At 45.1% G+C, this 23,610-nt stretch overlaps 1 protein-coding gene across 1 annotated transcript in view; it reads left to right on the forward strand.

Moving 5' to 3' along the window:
• TLL2 (tolloid like 2) overlaps positions 1–23,610 on the forward strand; it is a gene marked incomplete at both ends in the record, with an annotated part of 97,680 nt that overhangs the window by 53,355 nt on the left and 20,715 nt on the right. The window contains 8 exons of the mRNA XM_082308375.1: positions 3,421–3,498; positions 6,066–6,236; positions 8,344–8,461; positions 8,885–9,063; positions 9,355–9,460; positions 14,796–14,920; positions 20,627–20,742; positions 22,730–22,836. Of these exons, the coding sequence (XP_082164501.1) occupies positions 3,421–3,498; positions 6,066–6,236; positions 8,344–8,461; positions 8,885–9,063; positions 9,355–9,460; positions 14,796–14,920; positions 20,627–20,742; positions 22,730–22,836 (1,000 nt within the window). The remainder of the gene's footprint in view (positions 1–3,420; positions 3,499–6,065; positions 6,237–8,343; positions 8,462–8,884; positions 9,064–9,354; positions 9,461–14,795; positions 14,921–20,626; positions 20,743–22,729; positions 22,837–23,610) is intronic.

Below are 23,610 nucleotides of genomic sequence, written 5' to 3' on the forward strand. Positions count from 1 at the left end.
TATTGTGTGAAGAATAGCATACTTTGGGGGAGTGAGAAGTCCTGGGGATGTAAAATTTAACTGAGAAGAGGAACTTTTGTTGAGCTTGGGCTTAAGGAAGTGACGAGGACTGGGCATGAAAGAAAACAAAGGGAAATCTTAGGATGGGACATTGAGGCTGGAAAAGAGTGATAGAGTTCAGAGCAATCCATCTTGTTGAATCAGACTTGTTCCTGTTCACACATCTAGTGGCTTTTGTCCAGTCAAGCTCTGTTAAATTATGGCACTTCCTTTGGGAGACAATCCCGTGATTTAGTGCCTGTCTTGGACCAGGAAGCTTTAACCTATAGTCAGCTGAGAGTCTGAGTATTTTACTTTCTTCTGGTTCATTTTATTGCTGTCTTTCATCATCCCTTTCCTGATATTCTAATTAGTTACAGCAGTATAAAGTTAGAATTTGGTACCATCCTCTCAGCCCTCCTCCAAGGTGTCAGAGATGTACCTTTTCCCCTGTCCTTGCCCCCTTGGAGGGGCTGGAGAAGGGTTTGCAAGAAGCCAGCTCCAGAGCAAAAAGAAGAGTTTTCCAGCTGGCAAAGCAAGACTGGTTCAAGGGCTGGAAGATGTCCAGCTTTCTTGAAAGTGGGACATCTCTCTTGAAGTGTCCACATGGCATCCAGCAGCACTGTATGACTAACAGTATCTCCCTTTCTTCAAATGGTGGTTGATCATGCTATTCCTGCTTTACCTTACCACCAAGATTGTAGAAACTTACTCTTGCTAATACCTCTGCAGAGATCAGCTCATTCAGCCTCCCTTCTGCTCACAGGGGAACCATGACAGCAAGATGGGGAAAGAGGAAGGGGGACAACAGTGGTGGTATCAGCACCACCTTTTTAAGGCTGTGAGTGTAGCCCCAAAGCACGTTTTATTTATCTGTTATACATCTTGCTGTCTCACGTGTTGTGCTTTCTCACCCTAGGTGCTATTTTTGAGTTCTCCCTCCTACTACAGTCACCATGGAGAGCTTTCCTGCCAAAAAGATGCTGGGTTGGTTTTCCATGTTGAATCTATGACTGTTCAGTGGCTTGCTGCCCAGGTTTCTATACTCTGTATAGTTGCTCTCTGGCTTCTGTGGTGTTCCCAAGTTTGACCTTGCAAAATGGAAAGCCCAAGAAACCTGGAAGACAGACAGCTATAGAAAGAAGACCTTTGTTCTTCTCTCTTCCCCCTCCCCCATTTTCCAACAACTTTTCTGTCCCTTTCACTGCATTTTTCTTGTACTGTCCCTGTCCTGAAGGTCATCTTGCTGCTCGATGATCTCCTAGTGCTGCCTCCCTCCCCACACTCAGCAGCTGCTGGTACTACATAGAATGCAAGTCTCAAGACATTATGATTGTTGGTCAACCTGCATTTAAGAGGTGGCCAATATTTGAAAGCTATCCCAGGAACTTTAAATGCTTCCTGGACAATTGCATTTGGCATAGCTCAGGGTACCAATGTAGCGAGAGGCTGGAGCAGGTATGCTGAAACAGTGTGAAACATCCCAAGTCCCTTCCTTGTAGAATTCTGGTTTAAACTGTGAAGATTTGCACCTATTGAAATGTCCAGATGCTGATTTTTTAGAAATTTGTATGTATTTTTTTGCAAAAGGGCAAGAGACATCTAAACAAGCCTTGAGAGGCTTTGAGGTACACAGTTTGGTGCACCTCACGTTGGAGATTCCATCCTTTCCCCCCACTCCCCTTGGTGGGACAATCAGCATATCCCTGGCTAGATTTTATGGTAGGGTGCAAAATCATTAAGTACTCTGAACTTTTTATTCATTTAGACATTTTTAAGAAACTGAAAAATACCACAGAAAACAAATATTGTGAAAATATCTCTGCTTCTTCACCCATTTTGAAATATTTAGCTGTCTGAGGTTTTTTGGGGGGGGTGGGGTGGTTTTGTTTTTTGGTTTGGTTTTTTTTTTTTTTTTTTTTTTTTTTTTGCTTTGCTGGCTAGTATTGGGGGAGTTAGTTAAGAAACAGGCATTTTAGGGGAAGTTGAAGGTGATGGTGGTGGGAAGAAAGATTAGAAAATATTTTGCGAACAGAAAAATATAGTTACAGAATCAAGACAAAAGATCCGTAATTCAGGGTCTTTCCAGTGCTCTAAAACCTGCTTTGATTAAAGCAGTTATCCATGAGCTGCCTGTGAGCATTCAGAACTTCCCTGTGTCTGGTACCTTGCTAGCCCAGTAGCCAAGTGAATATGAATTGGAACTCGGTCCTTCTCCTGTGTTACCTGGTTGTGATTCTCTCTTTGTGCTGCTAATGGGAGGGTTGTCTGTAGACCTTAGGATTGTAGGTACCAGGGTGGACGTAACAGTGCTTACAGAAATCAGACTTCAGTGGTAACATTGTGTAAGGGAGAGAGATCTCAATTTGCTTCCTGCAGCACAGGTGAGTTTGCACAGTTGGTATTTTCCTTTAAAGTGAGCAGAACTATTCTGAAGTCCTCTGAAACAGAAGTGTGAACAAGTTATTGTTTATTTTACATCAGTTTCTGGCACTGGGTAACATTTTAAATCTTTTTCTGTGGCAGAATACTTCCCTCCAGTATTGAGGGAAGATCCTATTTCTATGTCATACATCAGAAAAACTAAAATCAAGTACTGGGCTATTGCTAAATATCACGGTAACTTAATGGTCAAAAGACCAGTAGGGGCTATAGACAGGACTCTCTATCTCTGTTCGCTAGCAATGTGACTTTCCTGGGGAGCTCGGATCTCTCCCTGAGCCTTCATCTTATGATAGAGGATTCTGGATGCACTGGGCCCCCTCAGCCCTCTTGGTGTGCCGGACAGCCTAACCTGGTGGAGCCGCTTCTGCAGCCCCTGCGCCCTGCTGCCTGCAATGCTCTGTTATAGCATGCTGGTGGGGAGAGGAGGCAGCAGTGCTGTGTGGAGGAGAGGGCTAGGCACAGAGAAGGGCTTTTCTTTTCAGGTGACGCTGAATTCAGGCCAGATGTATAAGAGTTGATAGAGCTTGTTGGTCTGAATGTGGGTGATTCTTTGCCTTGACAGCATACCTTTTTTAATTCGAGAATTAATAGTAGTACTTACAAGGAGGATGGTAGCAATAGTATAGCTCCTGTTCTCAGTAAATCTCTGTGGAACTAGCCTTCTCTAGAAGGGACTTTCTGCCTATTCAGTATATGGAGAAACCAAGGCACAGGATGGTAATGAGTTGCAAGGTGTCACTGTAAGCTAGAAACAACTCTAGGAAAAGAGCCCAGCTTTATCAGGCTCTTAGTCCTTGTTCCTTGTACAGGGAAAGCAGACAGCTTCTGTGGCTGCAGACCCACAAATGGCATCACTGACAGCTGCTGTCCGTCCCGTGTCAGAGCTCTGCCAGCCTACTCACCATGAGATGTGTCTCTGCTCTTTTTCCTTTGCAGGAGGCCTGGGAGAACAGTCTCTTGTGTCAAATGAGAATGCCACTTCGACCGATCGTAGTAACAAAGCAGTTAAAAAGGGTAATGTGGTACCCCACCCAGACCTTTGGGTATCTTTTATTTACTTTTTTATCCCCTGTAAAACCACATTTTGTCCTGTGTACATGTGTGTGCCTCCATGCCTAGGAGCCCAGCCTTGCCCAGGCCTCTGCATTTGTTGCTGTTGGTGGACTCTCTGCAAGGGTGGGTTTGCTTTGTATAGTGTGGTGGGTTGACAGCGGCCAGCAGCCAAGCACCCACACAGCTGTCACTATCCCCCTTCTCCAGGATAGGTGAGAGAGCAGAAAGAGCAAAAGTGAGAAAACTCATTGGTTGAGATAAAGACAGTTTAATAAGTGAAAGAAAGAGGAAAAAACCAAACAAACTCAAGTGATATAAAGGCAATTGCTCACCCCCATTCACAAGCAGACTGATGGCCAGCCAGTTTCTGAGCAATGGCTACCTTGGAAGACAAAACCCCACAGTTTTTAATTGCTGAGCATGATGACATATGGTATGGGATATCCATTTGGCCGATTTGGGTCAGCTGTCCCAGCTGCATCTTCTCCCGGCTTCTTGCCTATCCCATGTCTGCTTGCTTGGGGAGTGGAGAGGGCTCAGCAGAGTGAGAAAAAGAAAGCCTTGATACTGTGCAAGCACTGTTCAGCAATAGCCTGAACATTGGTGTGTGTTATCAACAGTGTTTTAGTCGCAAATCCAAAACATTGTACCTTATGGGCTGCTATGAGGAAAGTTAACTCCATCCCAGCCAGACCCAGTACATACAGGTAGCCATGACTGTCACTGGGACAGCAAAACCACTTTACTCCAAGGCAGAGAGTGTAATGCTAGCTAGCTGCTCCTTGCTGTAGGGATGTTTCAGCTAAACCCGTTTAAGCTTCTGTTCCCCTGAAGCAGGGCTATCACCCAGGCCAAGCTTTGCCGTTGGCTTCTTCCACTCATGTAAGTCAGGTATTGCTTACAGGATCAGTCCAGACCTCTGATCTTTGGGCATTTCCACAGGGTTGCCCTGCTCTATACAAGATGATTGCAACCCACTGTGTGCAGGAGGGACTACTGTTTCCCCCTTACAAATAGAGGCACTGAGACAGAAAGACCATGCAGCAGGTCAGTCCATGGGGGGATGTTCACACTCATGGCTGCTGTGTTCATAGCCTAGTGCTATATTCCCTCGCTGGAAATTCCCTCATGTCTCCTGAGCTGCTGGCAGGCCTGAGGCAGTGGAGCAGTGGGCAAGAGCACTTGAGGAGGGTGCTTCTGCTTACAAAGCTGTGTTGGTGCTTCTGTCTGCCTGTTTCCACTTAGAGATGGGCTGGTGCTGCTGTTGGCGTAAAGCTGAGCTGTCTCTGCTGGCCCGATGAGGCTGGGAGACCCCTGAGTAAGTTTTAGAGAGCAGCAGGGGCTGTTTCATGGCACTTGCAGATGTAGAGTGCTGCCTGGGCTGTGGACAGTGTAAGGAGCCTCCCACCCATAGCTGGTGTATAGAAACCTCTGAGTGTTGTTCATCGGGGGGGGGGGAGGCAGGATTTTAGAAAGGATCTCTGTTGTCCCAGGCTTAGCAATAGTACTAGTCAGTAAGAGAGGTTATGTCCAGGTAGACTAAGCATTAGAAACGCTGCACAGCAAACAGGGAGCGAACAGGTAGGAAGCTCTGAATGGAGGATATTTTCTGCTGGATCAGACCCCCACCACATTAAAAGTGCAACCTGTGTAGATGTAACCAGTATCTGAGCAGAGCTGCAGCAGCACAGATGCAGGGCGAGGTACAGGTCCTGCCTAGAAGCCTATGTGAATCCTCAGACAGGTTTTATGGCCAGCACCAAGCACCACACAGCCAGGGCTCCTCTGCCTTTTTAGCAAGAAATGAGACGTGTTCTGTTTTCCCTTTTGTATTTTTGCTCCTTTTCATTAAAATTAAGAGATACAACATGGATGGAGATTTGTGCTAAATATAGAATGCCTCAGCTTTTCCACCGTGGGCATCCCTCCTCCGGCAGAGACTGTCCAATCTGTATATGTTTCCAAACCACCCAAGACCTAGCATGTGAAAACAAACACTTCTATGTAATACTTTTCAGCTTTGAGTATAGGTTTCAGTCTAAGGGGCCTATCCTCTTCTCCTAAGGCCAACTCGAATGATTAGTTGTTGCTGTTGTGAAGCTAGCCCTGCCAGAACAAACCTTTCTCTGCAGATCTGGATGAGCAGAGCAGGTTGAGAATATACAGTGATGTCTGGGATCATTTGACCTCCCTCCTCGCATTCCCCTTGTTTGAGTACTGTGTCCCCAAGAAGTTGCTGTTGGAAAGAGCGGGTAGCTAGAGACGGGGGGGGGGTTCCCTTTATATTCTTCTGGGAGAATAGGTTTGGCATAGTGCATAGGGAGGCTCCAAGGCAAGAAGGGCCAGGTTGCTACGGATTAACTGTCTCTAAGTCCAAAACAAATCACTGGCAAATCTGGCTATGGCTTCTGGTTTGGATTAACATCTTGCTTTTTCTGTTTTTCTTTTTCTGAAGCTCCAGGGTATTACCTGAGGGCTGCACGTGGAACTAAAGAGGATTTAAACAGTGTTGCCACTCTGTCTTGCAGACGGCAGGCAGAACACAACGCTTGCGAGGAGACCGAAGAGGAAGGAATATAAAGATGAGTCTGGGATGGATACACATTCCTCTCCCAGAGTGCGCAGGGCAACCACATCCAGGGCTGAGAGGATCTGGCCAGGGGGGGTCATCCCCTATGTGATCGGAGGAAATTTCACTGGTCAGTAGTGAAAACGTTGCTCCCTGTTTGCTCAGGGGTGAGTGTCTCAAAATGCGTGGGAGATCTCGGGAGCAGAGTTTTCCCACAAATGTTTCACGTCCTTGGGAGCCTCTCTCCTGAGGCAGGGTGGGCATGTGGTTGCACAAGGAATTGTGCACTGTGGAAGCCTGAGACTGAAGTGTGCAGTAAGATTGTTCTCTTGGAGTCCAAGAAATAATTGGGTGACTTGGTCACTTTTCTTGATTGCTTCAGGGGCCAGCACCTGTGAGCTGTGCTCATACCCTGTGTTTCCAGAAAGGGATCCTCTCTGCTGTTGGAAGAGCAGGAGCAGAAGTACAGTGGGTTGCTTTCTGAATCCTCACTCAGAGAACTTTCCCTCTGCACTCTGCTTTCTGACCTGCTGTTTTCTGGGAACCAAACTTCAGGGTCTCCTCTAGCTGTGTGAGGGAGAGGGAACAGTGAGCTGAGTCCTATAGTGGATGAGGAGCTCTCCAGAGGATCTTTATAGCATATCTGGGGCACTGTCCAAACTAAGATGTCTCTTGGGGTGCAGCAAATCTCCTGCAAGTCTCTCATGTGAAGCAGACGGACAACTTGCTCTCATGCCGCCTCTCTGTAGCTCAGTGGTTCCCCATAGGATTGGTTTCCTTGACTCATGGATGAAAAATGCTCTGTGCCTCACTGGAGCCAGCTCCTTCCTGTCTCCCCTAGGCTGCCTCCACCATCTCCCACTTAGATGCAGCAGAACTTATTCCTTGAGCTCCTGTGATGTACTTTGTCCCAGCAGCAAAGGGCAGTTTGGGAACCACTCCACAGGGTGCATTTGCCTCCCCAGTCCTGCCCCTCCTGCCAGTTTGGGGTGATCCTCGAGACCTATTTAACATGTTCACCCAGGCCCTGTCTCATACTGGCACCCACACTGCTGCCAGGTGTTTGTGAAGCCCCAGCCGGAAGGGTCTGTTCACCTTCTACAAAAGGAGGGGTTCATGCAACCTGGCAGGATATTGAGTAGCCTGCTAGCCACAACTGTCCCCCTACTTTTGTCAGAGAACAGCCATCCCCATCCCTCAGGGTCTGATGAGAAAGTCTTCTCTGTGTTGTGTGTGTCCCTCTGCCCTAACCAGTCCAGAGTAGGTAATGCCATGCTTCCATTTGGGTGACTGTGTAAGAAGCAGCTCTCACCATAGCACAGTTCTCTCTTGTGGTCAGCTTGGTGTTTTGGCTCAGGTTAATCCCACCTTGGCACTCCTGTCTGTATTCCTTGTGCCTTTCTGATGTAGTTTGGGCCTTCCCCCCTCTTTAGTCCCTCTTGAGAGTGGGAGCTTGCTCTGCAGCTCTGTGTGTGCAGAGGCTATGCTGGATAGGCAGTGTAGGGAGGCTTCCTGGCCATGTACTGCTCTGGGTCATCACTTCCCAGCTGTCTGTGTGACTGTTCTGGATGCTGCTGAGTGACCACTGGAAGTATCCCCTCCCTGGGGAGGGAAGGTCCCGTGGCTGTCTTCTTGCTAGTGTGCAACAGGCATAATAGCCTACTTCTCAGGTGTCTCTCTGTGCAAGTCCTGAGCTGTCCCTCAGTTCAAGCACAGAGCAGCAGTGTATCTCTATATCTTCTTACACTGCCCTGAGACTGCCTCTAGCTCCTATACAGTTCTTGCTTCTAATTTTAAATACCTGGTAACAGTTTTGCCTTAGTTTTGAGGAGCATCTGTAGCACTCATGAGATTCCTGGGACTTGAAAGCTGTGTGTGGTCATGTTATGTTGCAGCATGAGAGCAAATTTGGCACACCACTGAGTGGTGTGCCAAATCCAGCAGCTCTGCTGGGATGACCTCTACCTAGTGAGGTGACATTTCTCATATGCAGAATTATTGATGTGCTTAACCAAGTTTGCTACCTGTTTGATTAGAGCAATTAGTTCATCAAATGGAAGGAGGGAAAAGTATGATACAGTAAGTTAGCGGTATAGTAGGAAGTGGGTCCCAGATTCCTAGAGGAATAAGATTGACTGTTGGAGAGATTGACTGTTCCCCTCTCCAGATGAAGTCCATTAGAAATTTTCCTGAAAGCCAGGCCTTCACTGTTTGCTCTTCTTGGATTTCTTCTTCAGGAACCCAAAGAGCTATCTTTAAGCAAGCGATGAGGCACTGGGAGAAGCACACTTGTGTGACGTTTGTGGAGAGAACTGATGAAGAGAGTTTCATTGTGTTCACGTACAGAACGTGCGGGTAAGCAATACACACATTCCCTGCAGCTGTCTGTGTTGCAAACATCCCTTTCATTGATAGGTGGCTTTGTAAGTCTAGCTCTGGTCAGAATAAACCAATGGCTACATTGGGGAATCTGTCACAGAGATCCATCCTTACTCCCTGTAAGGTTTGCCAGGATAATGTAGTATTTGCTCAGAAAGAGGTGCTAAGCCTTTCTGGATTCTTTTTCCTGGGATAACACTTAAGTGTATGTATGCATTTTTATCGATATACACTTATGTGTTTTCTTTATACATACACACACACATAAATGTAAGTACACATAGTGTATGCAACTGCTGGCCTGTCCTGGACCCTGCCAGATGCCATGTCCTGTAGCTATATCTCAGACTTCCCCAATTCATTGATGTGCTGCGTGGGTTTGTGGGTTTTCTTTTCCAGATGCTGCTCATATGTGGGTCGCCGAGGAGGAGGCCCTCAGGCTATATCCATTGGGAAGAACTGTGACAAGTTTGGTATTGTGGCTCATGAGCTGGGTCATGTAGTGGGTTTCTGGCATGAGCACACACGGCCTGACAGGGACCAGCATGTCACGATCATCAGAGAGAACATACAACAAGGTAAAATAGCACTGCAGGTTATTCCACGTGGCTTTTGGGTGGGTGGAAACCTTTCTTGCTGAACTTGTGGAAAACCCTAGTGGTCTGTGAGCTGGGATGGAGAAGAAGAAAAATTATTAATCCTTGCCTAGAATAAGAGTCAAAATAGTTGGGTGAATAGACATTTCGGATGTCCAGCTGGAATTGTTGGAACACAGGAGTATATCGCTTTCATTCTAGGCACCCAGAGGTGGAAGGCTTTTTTTTTTTCCTAAGTGATTTAGTTTTTTGCCTTTGTGTTTGACATCACAGGTCAGGAGTACAACTTTTTAAAGATGGAAGCTGGGGAAGTGAACTCACTGGGAGAGACCTATGACTTCGACAGCATCATGCACTATGCTAGGAACACATTCTCCAGGTGATAAATCCAAGGTTAAATGTCCTTAGGACTATTTTCAGTAGTTGTGATTAGCTCTGTGGGATACATGGAGTCTAGAAGGAGACCTGTGATCTATTGCAGAGATATGTGGCAGTTGCAGTGAGTTCAACTGCATTATAAAGCTTGGAAAATATTTGAAAAAGCAAGCGGGGTGAAGAGAAGTATGGTGGACTCCTGTTTTCCTCTCCCCACTATATTCACCCAGTTCTGACAATCTCAGAGACCTTCCAAAGCCATGTTAGCATGTTTTGCAACCTTCCCAGACAGCCTGTATGTATGTGTGTATGTATCTGCCCACCTTCAAGGGGGTAAAGCTAAAAACACCTTTGAATCTCTTGGTTGTCCAGCTCATGCTTTGGAGTCACAATATTGCCTTCTGAATCCCTAGCAACTTTGCCAAGGGAGAATTTAAACTCTAAAACATGATCTTTAATTGCTTGGCTATTTTTTTAACCATTTATGCATGTGCTTTAGATCATGGCCTCTGCAGCTCTGTGATTCTATGTGACTGGGTTCTTCATAGAGAATTTTTCAGTCCTGGTCCTGTCCCAATTAACTGGCCAATTTCTGTGTAGGCTGTTTGCCCTTGACTCCCATCTCATCCCTCCAGATGGAGCCCATTTTGTGATCAGACATGTCTACTGGATAGAGAGGTGAAATGACCATAGTTATTTATGTCCTGGATTTGGAATGAGAGCTACTGGATGACCAGCTCCATTCTGCTGCATTATTTGAAGTTTTTTCCATAAATCCCACTACTGCTCCTTCCCAAGAGCTTTCCTTCACTACATACCATGACTAAGGGGATGGGAGGCAGAGCACAAATATTCACACTCTGGAGAACTTTTTGCTGCAAAAATTAAATGTGTCTTTGGGGCTTTTTAAATTTTCTTGCTCCCCAGTTATAGGGAATTGCCAAGCCTTTTGTGCTTTTGTTTCTGAAACTTCACGTCAACCAGGGGAAAATTATCAAACTAGCTGAAATGTTGCTTGTTCTGGCAGGGGGAGATGGTGGCTGGGCAAGGGTGCTTTGCAGCCTTCAGAGATTTCTTTGGATCAGATACCCAAAGCAAACAATTTTTCTTGCCTTGAGGCATCTGCTGGACCCTTCCAGCATTTGCTAGACTCTAAATGGTTAGAATTGTCTTGCACAAAAGCAGGATTAAGTTATTACCGCCATTTATATTGTGGATGCCTTTGAGTCTGTGTCTCTTGAAAACCAGGGTCCTTCAGAACACTGCTGGGCCAAAAAGGGATAAAAATGGCAAGAGTCCTTCTAAATTTAAATTGGTGCTTAATAGGATTTTTAAGTCTGTTTTCTTTAAGCCCTTTGTCTCCGTGACCCACCCTCACCCTGGTAGCAGTCTTTGTGCAGTAATTGAACTGAGCACTGAGTGCTTCTGTGGGCTGATTGTGCTCTCACCGTAAATAGGCAGTGCTGGGAACAGGCTTTTACTTTACCAAGACCTGTCTTGACATCTGCTCCCCTAAGGGAACGATGCTTACTTTGACCAATCAGTAGAGATTTGTGAGTATATGCACGTCTCCTTCCCACCTTACTGAGGTTTGCGGCTGCTGGACGATTGCAACCAAAACTGATGAAAGCATAGAGCCCATGAAGATATTAAGTTCCAGCAAGTTGCATTAAGATCGGTGGCTAGGAATGGGAGATAGCCCCTGCGTGATGCTGCTAAGGGAACAGCTGTAATGGGTGTGTTAATGCATTAGCATACCCCAGAAAGTCCACATAGGAAAAAGATGGTCTGAGCACCCCACCAGTGGAGATGGGGCATGTAAGTGAGGAGGAGGTGAAGGACACAGAGCCGTGTCTGTGACTCATTGTCTTGAAGCAACTCTTAGTGGCACTTAGCACAACCTTGTTGGTTATGACTCCTGTGAATATTGATGATAGCAAATCATATGGTGTTTGCCATGGTCAAATGCTGCTGCAGATCCTAGGCCCTTTTTATTCTAAACTTTATACCTAGAACAGAAAGGGACAGTTTTTCTGAGATGCAATGAGTCCTAGCAGTGGAAATTGTTTCCAGTGCTGCTTTTGAAAATTGCTGCAGGAGTCACTGCTCATTTTCAGTTCACAGCGAAACATGTTTCTCATTTGCGTCTGTGGCTAATAGGAATAGGCGTACGGCACAAGAGGCTGTAATGACAGCAGTAACAAGTTTTTACCATGGGAACTTCTCTTCTTGTCTATGTCAGAAAGTTGCCTGTTTTGCAGAGTATGGCTGCAGGCTTTTATTTCCTGGTGGATTCCTTACAGACATGGCAGCAAATTAAACTGAATATTGCTGTCTCATTAAACAATTTCTTTTACTGCTGTCAAGACCCATAAATGGCAGCTTAGCAATAAGAAAGTTTAAACCTCCACAGAGCCCTAGGCAAACAGTGGGTTACCTTAATTCAGTAAGCCTCTTTTTAGTAGACATGGCAGCACAGCCTGGAGTTACAAAGTGTGACCTCTGCAAAGCTCCCATTTGAATCAGGATGCACATAGCACTGCCTGCATGTCAAGGGGCATCTTCTTGATCTATTGGCAACACACCATCCTAATCCTGCACAAGACATATACACACAACATCCTCCACAGGTTTCACTGTATGAAGTAGGGTTATGTTGTCTCTCCTCTGCAGATGGGGATATAAATACAGAGTTGGGACAAAATATAGCTACCTGCAGCTGAGTGCTTAACCTGCCTTGAACATTTGCTTCCTTAAGTGGTGTTTAAAGCACCTGTATCTATTGCCCTCAGATGGGATGGTGAATATTCAGCATTTCTCAAGATCAGTTGATAATTTCATAATGTTTATGTAACACTTTACACATTCAGGATACTGCTAATGACTCTTAATAGCATCTCTGCTTAAACTCTGTCATTCTTAGCTAGTAGCAATGGTGGGTTGTTGTGCTTGACTTACCACTGCATTGCACAGCTAATGCATCCTCTGCCTGTACCTGGACAGCAGGAGAATGGGGCATCTGGAATTCCTGGGTTCTTTTCCTACCTCTGGGAGGAGAGGTTCGGTATCTTATTCAAGAACGGTTCTGGTTTTAGAGTGCCTGAGCTCCTCTGTTTAATGATGTCTGCTTGGTATTTATTAATTTGTGAGCCAAAGTATCAGTGCTCTTAGAGATGCTCACCACAAGCGCAACTTAACATCAGAAAGTGTTGTTAAGCAGATGGGGTTTGGGTGGACAGCATGGGGCTGCTGGGACCTGTGTGGTTTAGGCCAGAAAGATTCTCTGTTGTTCTCCGTTCCTTTGACTGTAAAATGAGAGGAACTATACTTACTGCCTCCTATTTGGGGTCATATTCAGCAATGCATGTGAAGGAAGCACAAAATTCAGTTGGTGGAAGAAGCAGAACCAGAAATCTTACTGGCCCAACCTAGGGTACAGCCTTCTGGAAGAAAATGTGTTTGGCAGGTAATAAGGGATCACAAGTTAATTTGAAGCTGTGGGTTGTTTGCATTGTGTGAGCAATACCTAGGTGTATGCTATGTGCAGGAGGCTGGGGGCTGTGAGTACGTAGTCGTGAGTGCTGGAATGGGAAAAAGAATCAAAAGTTTGAGTGCACAAGTGGTGGTTTCCTCTATTAAACTTTGTCATTCTTCCCTGGTTGAGCCTGGAGATCTACAGAAAGCATTTCACTGGCCACAGAAGTATGTCCCTGCCAAATGCTGAGTTCTTCTGTGAACTCCTGAGGAGGCTTGAAAACGTACTGCGAGCAAACCGGAGGCTTGAAAACGTACTGCGAGCAAACCGACCTGTTCCTCTGTTCATGGTGTTCCTGGAATTGGAGGATTTATTTTTGATACACAAACTTAAATAAATTCAGCCCGAGGCATGCAGCTGGCATGTAGAATGCCAGCCTGAATTTGTCAATCAAAATTTGATAGGCTCACCTCAGAGCTTGTAAGCACTGATTTTAGTGCTGATCAGGAATTTTCCTACCACTGAAAAAAACCCAACATCCCCCATGCTAGAACTGATTCTAGTTTTTAAAACAGATTAAATTCCTTCCCCTCTATTTCTTCCTTCAGTTTGAATATTTACAAAAGAATTTTCCTGCACAAAATGTGTTTAATAGAATGATGTTTTCTGTTCAAGAACATTGGCTGCAGCTCTGGACAGCTGTGATCCAAATACTCTGTTTGCAGTATTTATTTAAAATTAAACCAATAAAAAAAAAAAACCTCTCAAACTCCTTTCCAAGGCTCTCACGCAGCTGAGCAGCCCAATGAACAGAATTACTTGTGTAATTAGATTAGTAATTAGTAATTACTTGTGTAAGTTAGAGCTTAACTCATACTTGAAGACTCTTGTATCAGGACTAGGCAGGACTAAAATTATTGCTTCTGCCCTGATTTCCCATCGGACTCTATGGACAGTTCTATCCTGTCCTTCAGAAAGAGAAGTGTGCCTCACTGAGCTGGTGCTGAACTTTCAAGCTTGCTGTTAGCCTTGGCACCTCCAAGCCTGTTAGGCATTCAGGGGTGCAGTGAAATGGTTCCTGTGGACTGGAAAGCCTGGCTGTGAGAGCTTGGACTTTATTAACCTGGAGTTCAGGTTTCTGATTCCTCCCTCCCACTTTAGCCCTGCAGTCCTAATGCTGCCTTGGGGTCTCTCTTGCATGCAAGCCCTTGCTTGGATGCATGGGCTTTGTGTTTTGATGGAAGTGAGGCCCAAGCTTAAATCCTTTACTGGACTGAGTTCAGAAGTGCAGTAGAGAGCTCCTGAGTATGACGTACCACATGGAAGAAATAATAGTGAGGAAAAAGAGGCAGAGACGAGTGGAGTTATTAGCTTGGAAACTTGTGCGGAACAAAGGTAGAGCACTTGATCTTTTTCTCTTGTCTGTGGCAATGGCAGTCACTGCCAGCCCAGCCCCATCTGCTACTGAACAAACTCCCCTTCCCTCTGCTCCTTTGGCTTAAGGGTCCGATCTGTGCTTCTGCTGAGCCAGATGTGCCATGAGCCTTCTGCAAGAATATTTCATGGCCTTTTCTGATTTATGGCAAGAAATGTGTCTATACTCAAACAGAGGCAGCAGCAATCTTGACATATCAAAAGAGGAATTTACTGACTTGGCAGACTTGCCTGCACATTTGGAAGCTATCTGCTGTAGTGAGAAGGCCACCTCAAGACAAGCAGTTATCACAATCTGCATTACTCTTGCTTGTTAGTGTGGGATATATGGTCAAGGGGATGGTTGTGGGAGGCCTGCCAGGATGACTTTCTGTGCATCGTGTCACTCTCCCTACTTCACTGCTCTTTGTCTCTCTGTTCTTCCCTTTAGAGGGGTTTTCCTCGACACCATCCTTCCCCGTCGTGATGATAACGGGGTCCGGCCAACTATTGGTCAGCGTATTCGCCTGAGTCAGGGAGACATCGCTCAGGCGAGGAAGTTGTACAAATGCCCAGGTAAATATGGCTTGTGGAGATGGCTTCAGCTTTATTGTAGACACATGGTTTATCTGGAAGGCTTTGGAGTTCAAGAGCACCTTAACGATGCCTTTGATGAAAGAGACTCGGGAAATGTAGACCATCAAATGTTTCAGGCTGGAGCTGTGGAAGAACTGAACTTGCCTAACATGTGTCTCCTATTAGTACTTTGCCAGTATTCCTGTTTGGTTTAAGGCTTCAGGTTGGTCCAGTGTAGACTCTGTTCATAGAAAATGAAATCGATGTACAAGACCACGGACAGAGTGGGGACTAGGAGTTAGCAAAGTGGCAGAGGGATATCTGGTAGACTGGTGTCTCTACATATCAACCATCAGACTTCTGTTGAGTTATTTATATAGTTGTCGTCCCAGAGATGAGCCTTAAGGAAACCTTCAGTGTATCTCTGTGATTATGTGTGATGCACTGAGGCTTTGGCGATAACATGGAAGAAAGCTCAGAGACGCTGATTTGTGAAACAACTGGGTGCTGGAAGCTGGTGCTTTGGGCTGTTTAGGGGATGGCTGTATCCCTCTTTCTGCTGCAAAAGGGTTGATAGACTGGGAACAGCTTTGATAGAGAACCCATCTACGTATGTGTGACATACTGAAGACCAATAGCCTGGGTCCTGCTTTATGTGGGGTCTGCAAAGATTGGCAAAAAGAGCATTGGGGTCACAGATATGAATGGGAGACTAAATTTGCCTATCAAAACAAAAGGATCCTTTTAAGGTGGAGATGTTAGTGAAAGTTTATGCAACAGTTTTAGCTGAACAGGTTAACAGAGAAAACCAGATTTCAGAGAAGCAATCTGTCGGATTTAAGGACAGGTTGAATGTGAGGATGTAAAGAGAGGCTTCAAGCAAAGATGGCACCCGGTCTAGTGCCTGTGGCATGGAGTGCAGTGACTGAGAAGGGAGATAGCAAGGGAGGTGTGATGCTCGGAGGTAGAAAATTTAACAAACTCTGTTGAATTTCTGCAGGTAATGACACCTCCATGAGAAGATATTGGAGAATGAGAGAGTTGCCCTAATTTTGCAGAATGACTCTGTAACATTTGTAATAATGCAGGGAAGAAAAAAAGGACTTTTGCAGGCATGGCCCAGGAGTTTATCTAAATGGGTTGGTCTGGCCAGCATATTGGTCCAGTTGAGAGTGGCTTTGACTGATCATAAACCTAATATGATCATAAATGATTAATCCTCTTGGAATAAGCATATCACAGAGAGAGGGGAGAAGGTGTGGAGGAGGGATAAGTTTTACCAGTACACAGGGTTGCATGTTAAGTGAGTGGCTGGCTAGCACTGCTCTGTGAACCATTCATGAGGCCATGGAAAATGGTCAATAGCTGGTGTGCAAATCTGCTGCTTCTCTGTATCCAGCTACAGGTCATTGAGTATGAGTTCATAAGGGTCTAGAATAAATTCTGAGGGCTTCAGGGTCTGTGATGTTTGGGGATCACAGCTTACCTTATAACCTATATATATATAAAGTGGTATAACTTTCTTAGGTGTGCTAGTTCTAATTAACTTTTTTTTCTTTTTACCACTCATAGTTTTCTCTAATTTGCTTTTGGTTGAACAAGATGTAGGTCTTGGAAAATTATCTCATAGGTCAGTTTAGGGATTGGTTTGTTTGAATACTAAAAAAAAAAAAAATTAGGGATGTTTTGCACCATGTTTTTTGATTGAGTCAGACTTAATCCAAGCAGGCTTTTCATTCCCATAGCTGGAAGCATCGACTACAGATTCAGATTTCTCGAGGCAAGCTGAAAAGCTGCTTTGACCTGAGGTTAAAGTCAAACTAAAAGCTACAAAGCAACTTTCTTTAAAATGAGGACCCTTCTGAGCCTCAAGTTTTCTACTTGCAAAGTAGAACTTTTCTACTTTTTAGGTTTTTTTCCACAAAGCTTTAACAGAGGTTATTGCAGTTCAGAACATATTTGGCAGCAGAACGAATAGAGCGTTAAGCCTACTAAACACATTTTGTTTGAATGTCTATTGGTTTGGGTTTTTTTTTTTTTTTTTTTTTGCATCAAAATTTATACACAGGTTGCATTTGAAGGGAAGGGGTATGGTATATTTAATGACAGTAACGTCTTCAGCTGCCATTTGAATCTGTAGCTTGAAAAGTTCTCTTCCTCTGCAAAATGCAAAGCACAGAAGTTCAAAACCAAAGGACTTAAGTTGTACATTCAAGCAGGGTCTGAATGAGACTTTAGGTTGAGGACAACTTTGTTCAGTAGTCAAGCTGAGGATTTTACGTAAAATGCAGCAACATAATCCAGAAGTTGAATGGCAGATGGTTTCCCTTCTAGAAAGAGAGTCTCCATCTAAGAATGTCTGAGAAAATCCCCCCAAAAAAGAGCTAGCATGGTGGAGGATGAGTTACAAGCACATACTGGTATGAGCCAGAATGACTGCTGTGTCTATTGTAAGAAACAGGGTTTTCCAACTCATTAGACTGGAGCTCTTGTGGCTGCTACAGTTAGGGCTGGCTTAGCTTTTCCATTCTAAAACCCTGCTGTTTTAAATTGCTCTTAATTCTCCAAAGCTTATACCTGCTGGGTTAAAGTTAGTGCCAAGCCAGGTGAAACCAAATGAAATTCGCTGAAGGAATTTCTGGAAGGCAAGATGCATTCTGCTACATAGTAGTAAATGCTAGATTTGATATGGCTGCATGGTTGAGGATTTGATGAGTGTAGTCACTACAAAAGACTTTAAAACAGCACGTCCTGCTGTCTTGTGCTGTGCTAAAGGAAACAGGCCTGTGTGGCTGTGCTAACTGTGCAGGAATGGTTAAACTATACATTGAGAATGGTCCTGCATTATATCATCCCATCCGATTCTCTGTACATTTTCAAAAATGTAGTGTACGAGTAACCAGCTGATGAGCAGTAAGTACCTGTCACTCAACTACTTCATTTACAAATGACTTCTGAAGCATTCACCTTTTCTACTTCGCTTTTCGCCTCTGTTCCTTTCTAGCTGCTTATGTGTGCAACAGCCTCTTCACCATGGGCAAAAAACACCTCAGCTCAGTTTCTTGGATCCCAGAAATACCAAACACTAATCTTATTGGACCTGTTGGCTTCTTTGCTACTAAGTGGAGCACAGTTGTATTGCTTTTTGGTGTGCTCTGCAAGAGATTGTGCTCTACTCACAAATATGCGTTGCTCATTATGATTGTGCTTCCCCTTGCACGTGTGAGCAATCGCTCTCCACTGCGCTGAAAGGCCAGCCTCTCCCAGTGCGTCTGGAGAGTTTCCTCTGCAAGGTTTGGATAGTTAGCTAGGTCTCCATTCATGATGTTTTAGCAGAGTAGTGTTTGGTAGTAGATACGTGAGTACCTGTTCCATAATTACGCAGTCTTGCCAGGAACTGTGTAATTACACTTAGGAGAATTAAGTCTGGGCTGTCAGAAACCTTCACTGTGGTTCAGCTGAGAGCAGTAATCCTCTTTGTCCTGTGTCATTATGGTCATGTAGTATGTGTTCCCAGTGATTTAGAGCTCTCTCTATCATTTCATGTTTGTTTAAATAGATTTTTGAGCAGAGAAAAAGAACATTTATTTATCTTGGTGAGTTATGGATTGGAATCCCTCTTTATTGGGACACCTTGTCAGATGTTGGCATTCCTAGAGCCATCCTAAGGTGGTGGCGACTCCAGGCCATACGTTGACCAGTGGTGGTGCCAGAGGATCAGCTGAAGAATGGCTTGCTGTCCTCAGAAAATAAGCATGGCTGGGACTCAGCTTCTTTGACATGTTTATCTGCTGGGGCAGCATGCATTTCCTGGTTGAGGGTCCTAGGAGCATCCTGGGAGCTGGAATTATCCTAACAGATTGTCACACAGATAACAAAGCAAGGTATCTTTGCAAGAGGTAGAAAGGAAGAAAGTGTATTTATTCTGCAAACAGAAATCCAGATTTCTTCTCCAATTCATGCAGGTCATCACTTTTTACAAGCATCTCTCTCTGCCCACCTGAAGAATACAGATAGCATCGCCTGCCAAACATTTTGGGAGAGGTGGGAGGATATTAGCTATTTCTGCAGAATTGAAACTAAAACTTGCTGTGCAATGCTCCTTTGTAGTTGCATAATGGTAGGGGGAGTTCTCAGGGCTCAAAACTGCTTGAGAAGGAAGGAGCAATGTAGAGGTTTTGACCTTTCATTTATTTTCTTCATTCCTCTGGGGCAGATGTGTGCGTTTACCTGCCTGTTTTGCTCAGTGGTGCTTTTTTCTAGTAGTTTAAAATACTTTTGGCTTTCCTGACAGGAATCACTGACAGATCCCATGCTGACCTGTGCCTTGAAATATGTGCAACTTGTTCCTAGGAGTGACTCCACCTTCCAGAGCACCCCTACGAGCTGTTTGGTTGGGCAAAACCCCTTTTTGTGTCCCCACCTATTGTTCGTCTAGTCTGATCTGTCAAGCTGTGGATCAAACTACTTCAGAGAAATTGAGAAATTTTGGCCTAGGTGACTCCCTCTCCCCCTTTTTGAAGATATTAAACTTTTTGAATGGGACCAGTCTCTTTTCACCTCCAACTTCCGACCCGCCCATCTAAATGTAATCTTGGCTGAAAAATTAGTGAGTTTGTGATAGCATCAGGCAGAGGAACATCCCCTAGCATTTCCATGAGAAAGGGAGCCAGATGTTTGGCCTTGTCGCATCTTTGAAAGCACTGCTGCTTAATGAGGGATTTTTGGGAGCTGCCTTACCGTCACTGAGGAAACCAAGTTGCAGGTCAAGGGCAGCTTTATAACATCAGTGCATTATGAAATTGGAAAAACAACAGGAAAGCAGGCAAGCCAAGGTCCCTGCTCCTTGCGATAGGTATTTACATATGTCTAGTGAGCACTCTGAAGGAAATGGGAGATTTGATATTTGTGATCCTCCCACCTAGCCAGTCAGCTGCTCTGCAGATGTAGATGGTCACTCCTTGTTCCAGCTCAGTCTTTCTGGCTCAGAGAGCAGGAACTACAGTAGTCGCAGCTTTCCCAGATGTTGGAAGCTGTGGTTCCCTATAGGAGCATATGTGCGTGCATATTGCTTCCCAAAAGTCACTCTGGGATCTACATTTCATCAACAGCAGCAGGCCACAAAAACGGGAAGGTGGAGAGCAGAGAGAGCTGCAGTGCAGTGTGACAGCAGGGTAGGTGCTGGACAGCCAAAGCATGAGGGCAGTGGGGCTTGCCCTGCTTTTGTTAGGATGTTTTAACCCAAAAAAAAGACACTTAACAATGGTAACTAAGGAAAACTTCATTGAGCAGCTTGTAATGAAAACAGATTCGCTGGCAGCAGTCTTGGGGTTGCGAGGTGGGGGTAATATTTTGCATTTGATTAGTGGATGAGATATTCCTTAGTAGGGTTGAAACCTGAAAGTGCTGGCATGTGGAAGGCAGATGAAGGAAGAAGGGTGGCTCTTTAAAAGCTGTTTCCTCTGTATGCTTGCACTGATCATCTTCTACCCTGGTAATTCTGACAAATTTCACATTACCCCTTTGGAAAGGTCTCAGGTGGTCAAGGACCTTTGGCCAATACCATGAATGAACATCCTTAGAGTACCAGCCACCAACCTGCACACAGCAGCCATGAGCAGACATTTTGGTAGACCCTGATGTCTTTCAGAGAGTCACTCCTTGTTGCTGTTTTGGTTTTTTTTTTTCCCCCCTCCTCTCCCGCAGCTTGTGGAGAGACCTTGCAGGACTCAACAGGGAATTTCTCAGCCCCTGGCTTTCCAAATGGCTACCCCTCCTATTCCCACTGTGTCTGGAGGATTTCGGTGACCCCAGGGGAGAAGGTAGGTGCCACACCAGCACAAGGTGTACTCTGTGCTTTCTTTGCCTGTGGTTTTGCCTGTGATGACAATGTTAGCAGCTGCCAAAAGATCTCTGCATGCCTGGAGTGCAGGGATGGAGCCTGAAAAGGCTTCTGAGCACCATTGCTGTCCTCCCAGAGATGGGGTCAGGAATACCTGATCCTGAGGAGAGAAAAGGTAATGCTGAAGCAGAGCCCCCTCATAGGTCTGGGCTGCTTGTTGATCTCTGATCGATCCTTCCTCTCGATTCGAGGCTGAACCCTGTATGGACATTTTCTGCGACTCACTAGCTCCGGCTGAGCTCACCTTTCAAAGCTAGGTGCTAGTCAGATGAGTTAGATAAAATGTGCCAGCAAGCTGGGGTCCCGAAGGGAGCCGAGGAGCTGTGAGTGACATAAGTGGCCTGCCCCTGTCACGCAGGCATAATGTCCCTGTCAGGGGACTCCTGCTCCCTGCCTTGAAACGCCGAGCCCTGCTGCGCATCAGTTGCCTACCCTGTCCACTTTCTTCCCAGCTCCTTTTGTTTTATTGATCTTCTGTGGAAATGAAATCTTTCCTTAATCCACTAACACCAGCCCTTCAAGCCTTTCATGCCGTACCAGGCTGCAAGAATGCGCAGCCCGGCTTGGGACCTCCTTGGCAGAGTGGCTGCGCTGAGGACCACCTTCGAGACGCCCTTAAGACTCGGACTCAATCAAAGAAGAGCTTGCTCATTTTGCAGCAGCCGTCTTGTTCTGAGACCCGGTTCTGACACCTGCAATCCCAGTCCCATGCAGTGCTGAGCTCCTGCCATTAGCTGCAGGGAGATCTTCACCAGGGGCAGAGGTGCCAAGAACCGTCCAGGTTTTGAAACTACGGCACTAGGAGTTTTGTGGTGTAAATCTTACTGTAGAATCTCCCTTTGTCTCTCAGCCTCTTCAGAAGAGTTGTATTGGGTAGGACCCAACATCTAAATGCTGAACCGCTAATGTTAAAAAACAAAAAAACAAACAAAAAAAAAACCCAAAAAACCAAAAACAAACAAAAAAACCAAAACATCAAGCTCAGATTAAATGCTTCAATTTATCTGTTTGATCAAATGCAGCAATACCAGAAGTAGCATCATGGCACTGGGGCATTAGCTTAGAACAGATATTGGGCGTGTAGTATTCATCTGCATAGAAACAGATGAATCTCCTTTTGCTGTCCAAAGTCAGAAAACAAATGTGAACAAAGTAAGCAACATCATTACAGACTGCACTCTGCACATCCAGACAGAGCTTTAGGAGAGAATATCAATTTTAATCTAATGACATTTCTGTGGCAGACTATAGATGTAAATTAATACATGGGTCAAATCTTGCAAGGACAAAAATGCCACAAGTACACCCCATTGGTGACTTCCATAGGTGTAGAGCAAGGCCTGTAATCCATGTTACAGAGGAAGGAGATCAAAGGGATATAATTGTAATGATAAGCTCTGCTTGTTAAAGCCACTGAACACAATTGCATCGTGGTGATGGTGTGAGTGCAATTGTCAGAATGTGGAAACTTGTCAGCAAAATTAGCTATTTCTTACAAGTGTCGTTTATATAAGGTATAGACCCCAAACATCTGTGCTTTGGGGCAATGTGTTTCTCTATGACGTTCACCTTAATCAAAAGCAAAGATTCAATTTTTAATTTTAAAAAACCCAAACTGGGCTTTTTTAAAGTAGCATTTTAATAACTGAGGAGCAGTGACTGTGAATTACAGAATGGGTAGTAAAGTGCTGTCTGCTGTCATGTACTTTCATGGTTTCATTAAAATACCTTGAGAAGCCTTTCTTTTTTAAGGAAAGCTGATTAAAAAATCCAACTGACTGTCCAACTGTCTTTTCCTGCATACTCACTTAGGCAGCACTGTAGCAGAGGTAAAGCATATCATCTGTAGGGTCTTCTCTTTAAAGTAGCTCCCTTCCCAAAGAGAAGTGTGTACTCTCTCCTTTCAGATCATGTTAAACTTCACATCAATGGACCTATTTAAAAGTCGCCTTTGCTGGTATGATTATGTGGAGGTGCGCGATGGCTACTGGAGGAAGGCTCCATTACTGGGTGAGTAGCTGTTTTATTTCAATTGCATTTCATGTGTTCTTCCTGGTGCTTAGGGGTGGGGGGAAGCAAACAGAAACAAACCTTCCTTTACCTGGAAGGAGCCTTCGTCCAGCCAGTGCACTGACATTCATGTCTCTATCCAGAGATGTTGGTGTGCTGTGTTCACACCAAATGATCCATGCTCCAAGCCTTTTGGTAGCAAAGACTTTATTCCTTCCTTTTCTAGCTTGAGAAGTGAGGCAGAGAGGGAAGTGAGCCAGGGGCATGGCTGGGACTAAAAATGTGGTCTCTGGAGTTTTATTATTGCTGTTTCCTAGGACCGGGGTGGAACTGTCAGGCAGACAGAATGAAGCAGCCATACAGCTCCTGGCCCAAGCTCCTGCCATTATTTCTCAAGTATTTGTGTTTACAAATACACAGTAGTCTGTACTTTGAGCCTCTGTGCTTCTAGCAGGGAACTTGCTAGACCATGTGTAGAAGGTCAAACTGTGCAAGGGCTCTACTCTGCTCCTGCTCCCAAAGATCTCAAGGAAGTGCAGCTCCTCTGTGTCCTCCCTATTCCTCTGCCTCCTGGTATCATAACTGCAAGTGTTCTGTCAGCCTGAGTGGGCAGTCAGGAGTCCCACCTGCTTTGCCACTGGCTCTGATGCTGACTCCATCCCCTAACCTTGGTGTCCCAACATGTAAAATGCTGCACTGCCAACAGCCCCTCCTGCCTGAAGGGAAAGAAGCAATCAGGTTGTGTAGCATCACCAGCTGTGTTAGAGGTGCTGTGCCC

Source organism: Platalea leucorodia (genome assembly GCF_965183815.1).
Source record: "Platalea leucorodia genome assembly, chromosome: 4".
In the NCBI taxonomy this organism is placed as follows: Eukaryota; Metazoa; Chordata; class Aves; order Pelecaniformes; family Threskiornithidae; genus Platalea; species Platalea leucorodia.